We start from the raw sequence: 5,238 nt of genomic DNA on the forward strand, positions 1-5,238 counted from the left end.
TATCTGATCTCACGCATTTAGTTTTATCGGCCCCAAAGAGCGCAATCATAATTTCCTGAACAAGATCAAAGCAAACCAGTTTCATCCAAGCCTCGTTTTATCATTGAGTCTGAAAGAGCACAAATATTTGTTGTCTCTTGCATTCAGGTGTGTGATCAATGATGGTGTGTGTGTGTGTGTGTGTGTGTGTGTGTGTGTGTGTGTGTGTGTGTGTGTGTGTGTGTGTGTGTGTGTGTGTGTGTGTGTGTGTGTTTATCTGATGTGTTTGCCTGATGATGAAAAGGGTGATTTTTTGTCTCCTCTGGTGTGGTACATTGAGGTCAAGATGCGCATGAATCCAGATCAATAGCAATCAAACGTTCCCTTATAGTCCCATTAAAACCCGCTCGTAAATTGAAATTGACGATGGATTGAGAGGGAATGAGGATATGAGAGAGAGGGAGAGAGATAGAGAGAGGGTACAAGAGCAGCCAAAAGGGAAGATGAAGGCAGGGGTGATGGATGAAAACAAACAAAAAGTGGAAAGTGAAGAGGAAAGGCTGAGGGCACAGGTGAATGTTAGATAAAGGAATACAGAAAACACTTGAAAACAAGAATATCTGAACTGGTCAGCTGACAAGGAGCTAATGTTTGTGTCTGGATACACAGAGCAGGCAAGAAAACAAAAGAGTGTTTGGCACCCTCCCTCCTTTCCTCCATCCATCCATGGCCCGGAGCAGCGAAAAGGAGGATAGGGGGAGGGCAGAGGGAGGAGAGAGGGAGGGGATGGGTGACAGCTCGATCAATGCCAAATAATATCATATGGATGAGCAGACAGACACAGCCGGGCTTCCGAACCACTGAGCTGTCATACACTGCGAGGCAAGTGTGCGTGTGCATTTGTGAGATGCACAAGCGGCCATATACACACATTAAACAAATGACAAGGTGTATGTTTCATTTCCTTTATACAAACACTAAACCAATGAGGCACAAAAAAACAACCCACCATTCTTTTTGGTAGACGGAACAACACTATACAAACAATGAATCAAGATGTTAAGTAATTTAAAGCAGCTTTTATATCTCCAAACAAAAAGACAAGATAAATCAAGATCAAACATCTTATACAATGGATTTCCATAATCTAGTCTTGTGTGACTAAGTGAGTCATAAAGAGTGTGTATAGTGTAGGAGTGAAGGGGACATCTGCCTTGTGGCCATCCAAACAGCCAATAATGTAGACGTTTCAAGTTTTTGGAATAAGCAAAAGAAAATGTGGCTCTCATGGGCCCAGCAAGACCCATAGAAATGACACTCGAGCACTGCTGGTGTTCTTTGTTAGACTGACATCTAACTACCTAAATCAACTTTCTAATTGGGCACAGTGAGTTCCACCTACAGGCATATTTAAACCGGAAAAGGGATGAACACCTAATGGACTTTGAAGCACCTTAAAGCACTGCAGGCACAGAGGTGCAGCAGTGCATAGTGAACTGGCCTGACAACAAACGCCTGCAGACTGTTTGATCTGGCACAGGAGTAGATGCCCGAAGGCAGTGGGATCGGGCCCAGGAAGGGTGGCCCGCAGCCATGGAGAGCACATACAGTAGAACAATTTCCCCTGGCAGCTTGGAGGAAACGCTCCCCTGAGCTCTCTCTGCAATGGCTGTCCTTCACACTTAGTTAGCTGGCACCTGGGTCGGACAAAAGACAAAGTCCCTCAAGAAGATATGCAGAGGGTACAGCATGTGTTTGGGCTTAGAGGGGAATCCACTGGGAAACACAATGACACACAATGAGAAAGAAAGGCATACAGGAAAACAGAAGAATAGACTTAGGAAGTCTGGTCTATTACGTGCCTAAGCACTGGCAGTTATACAGCAATTTGAGTCTGTTTGGTCGTTGGCTCGTTGGAAATGTCTCCTAATAGCTTGAAATAAACCAAAAGTGATTGGATGAGAAAAACAAATGGAAAGATGGATGGACAAGGGGAAGAGACCATGTGATTAGAGCAACCGTCTTGACAAACTGACGAAATGACATGGCAGTGGGCCAGGCGCTGAAAGTGAGGCATTGTGGGCCGACAGTCATAATTCAAGCTGTGTCTTGTTTAGTCCCTTGCCAGGACAGACAGAGAGCGTGCCAGCCACATTGTTGCTGCTCTCCCAACAAGAATCACTTGCCATTTATTCCAAAAGTAGACCGAGCAGCACGGAACTGCGTCATTTCAAACTTTCAGTTGACGTGTTTCACCAGATTTGGCTTTGTATTGTGTTCTGTGACCTTTACTGTTTTCAGGTTGTCATCCCAACCTTTTTAAGGGACTATTTTCAATGACACACTCTCTTTTCTCCCCGTTTCAGGTGACCCGATAGTCCTGCGCGGCTCAAGAAGAGCAGAAATGGCAGTGGAGTCGCTTATACAGCACAATGGTCCTATCAATGGTGAGGAAACGCACTCAGACGGACTTCTATAAGGAACCAATACTTGTTTCATTGTTCTGAGGATATCCTAGATGTGGAGGCTGAAGAGACAGGACTCTATCACAGTCTTCCATCACCTTAAACATAACTCAGTGTCCTTGGTCCTTTGCCACAAAGGGCCGCATCACCCACAATCCTTTACTGCTACTACAAACAACAGCTTCAAAAAGTGAACTATGATCTAACAGCACTTGATTAGAAGACAAAAAATACTTTCTTTACAACAATGTGTATTCTTCATCTCTCTTATATGGCTTAGTGTTACATACGCGTAAAGGGAAATAAAGGGGATCTGGATTTAAGGCAGCAACGTTACTACAAAAAAGGGAATTGATCCAGAATGTCTGTCTCATGTAGTCGGGATGACACATTTAAATGTAACTGTGCCACATGTGACGCACTTGATGCTGTCAAAATGTTTCTCAGATCTGAAACTAAACCCTTTCTTTTTCAGATTTCACTTCCATAAGAGTATTTTACCTTGAATAGTTTGTGGCTTACCACATGCCATGTTTTCAAATGGGGAGACAGTTTGACAGTCTTCTTATATCTTTTGTTTTCTTCTTTTTTTTTTGACAAAGGACAACATCCTTTCAGGGGAGAGGTTAGACTAATACCAAGTAGATGTTATGGTATATTGAAACATGTAAACGTGTTAAAAAATGGTCCATGGAATCAACGGGGCTTAAAATAAATTGACGCTCTAATGGTTTTAATATCTGTGTTTTTAAACGCCTGTTAACCGCTATTGAGTACATGTGTCAGTATTATATGAAATGAATAAAACCTTTCAAAAAGAAAAAAAAAAGTACAAATAATTGTATTGTTTCAAAAGGGATGTATGGAGTTATCAGCATTGATCCAATCAGTTTGAATGTATTGTCGAGAAACCTTGAGGAAACTCAAAATCATAAGTGTGTAACTCCTGGTGTTATTGCGTTGATTTCAAGAAAGATCATCAATAACTTTTAGTTTCTTTATTATTTTGCAAACTAGATGTTATCATCTTGATGTCCTGCTTCAAACAAACAGCTCTGAACTCTCTCAACTGTATTGTAACAGACAGATACAATACCCGAAAAGTCCCGAAACCCCCTTGAAAACGAGACGGTGCATCTCAAGGGGTTTATCCAAATAAATAAAATGTCTATATGTAAAGCTCCTGATATGAAATACTTTTCTAAGCTCTGTCTAGTCAACAATGGAGGGACTATTTTAGGACAAGCCTGTATATTTTGCTGGAGTTTTCATATTATAAATCCCATGCAGACGAGGAGGGTCAAGGATCTTAAAAATGTGTTCCCGAATTGGGATTAATAAATTACATCTTATTTTATCTTATATGCAGCACATTTCAGCCAGGAAAACTGTCGTGTGTGGAGCTTTATCAACAGGTGAGTTTTAGAAAAAACCCTTGATTGTGAATTAGCAGTGATTCTATTTTTATTACCAACAGTCATTCTAGCGTTACAGCAGAAGCGCTGAGGTGCAAGCTACAGTAGGGTCAAAGTGTCTGCAACCTTTTGTTGTTGTTCTATGGTATGGTGGCCTGATGTTGTTATTTATGTGGCATACTGTACACCAGGTGAGTGTTTCTCTAGTACTTCTCTGTTTTCAGTCTAATTTCAATGAAGTTTTTGTTATTTGTTTATGTTAAATTGATAATAATATCCCTTCTTTCATTCTCACATTTTATCTAAATGTTTGGGATTTCTTACAACCTGTAACTTGTTCACACAACATCACATAAATATGGTTCATGTCAGAACTAATTCCTCACAAGCAACTTAACTTGAATAAGAAGCCATGCTTAGAAAAGTAAATGTTAAGACTGCTTTCAGGCACTTAATATAGATCAACATCAAATTATGACAGGAACATGAATATACCATTGAATACGGGGTAACATGGATCATATATACTATACTTTAAATCAGGTTATGTATTTGGTATATATCCTGTCCATATTTATCAATTATCTGCAAGCCATCAAGCGTGACGATTAGATGAGAAACTTCTTGGAGAGACAAGTACTGTCATTACATATCACATCAAAATAGAGTATGAATATATGACCAAGAAAAGACAGTACAGTAGGATATGGAAAAATTGAATCATAAGAACAGGATGTACTGTACTGTAAGAACGCAACAGCGAGTGATAGATGTTGATACTAAGAGGCAGGAAGCCTCTGCTGTAAATCTGATTATGAAGGAAATGAAACAATAGGACCAAGACCGACAAACTTGCAAACAAAATGTTGAGTTTAAAGCTGTTGACATCTATCTCTCCTCTCTCCCTGACACATACACTATCTGTGCTGTGTTGCAGTAAAGCTGCCTTTCTCCAAAAAGCTTTTCTGATTTGGCTAATCTCCCAGTGGATCCTCTCAGGGGCTGCGGCCTTCCACTGAGCCTAAGTCATTCTCTGTGTGTGTGTGTGTGTGTGTGTGTGTGTGTGTGTGTGTGTGTGTGTGTGTGTGTTTCCTGGCCAGGGTACATTCTGAGCCTCAACGCGTCGTTAGTGCATGTCATTAAAAGATTACAGAGAATACACCCGCATACAGATTCTCACTCATTCATGCACATGAGGAGAAAAAACAGGACCTGAGCATGGAAAACTCTGCTATAATTACACAGAGAAACATGTGAAAAAGGGTTTTGACATTAGAATATGCCACTCAAGGTTTTCATTTTAACTGCTCACATGTGTTTCTCAAGCTGCGTGTGAATCCAATCATGAGTCAACCATGTGAGCCTTGTTGATATTCCTC

General features: G+C 40.8%; 1 protein-coding gene across 1 annotated transcript in view; it reads left to right on the forward strand.

Moving 5' to 3' along the window:
• The window catches only part of LOC104941571 (protein FAM19A2-like), a 67,657-nt gene extending 64,395 nt beyond the window's left edge, over window positions 1-3,262 (forward strand). The window contains exon 5 of the mRNA XM_010766691.1: window positions 2,346-3,262. Within this exon, the coding sequence (XP_010764993.1) occupies window positions 2,346-2,357 (12 nt within the window). The 3' untranslated portion in view covers window positions 2,358-3,262. The remainder of the gene's footprint in view (window positions 1-2,345) is intronic.
• Window positions 3,263-5,238: the final 1,976 nt, after the last annotated feature.

This window comes from Notothenia coriiceps, unplaced genomic scaffold, assembly GCF_000735185.1.
Source record: "Notothenia coriiceps isolate Sejong01 unplaced genomic scaffold, NC01 NC01_scaffold00003521, whole genome shotgun sequence".
In the NCBI taxonomy this organism is placed as follows: Eukaryota; Metazoa; Chordata; class Actinopteri; order Perciformes; family Nototheniidae; genus Notothenia; species Notothenia coriiceps.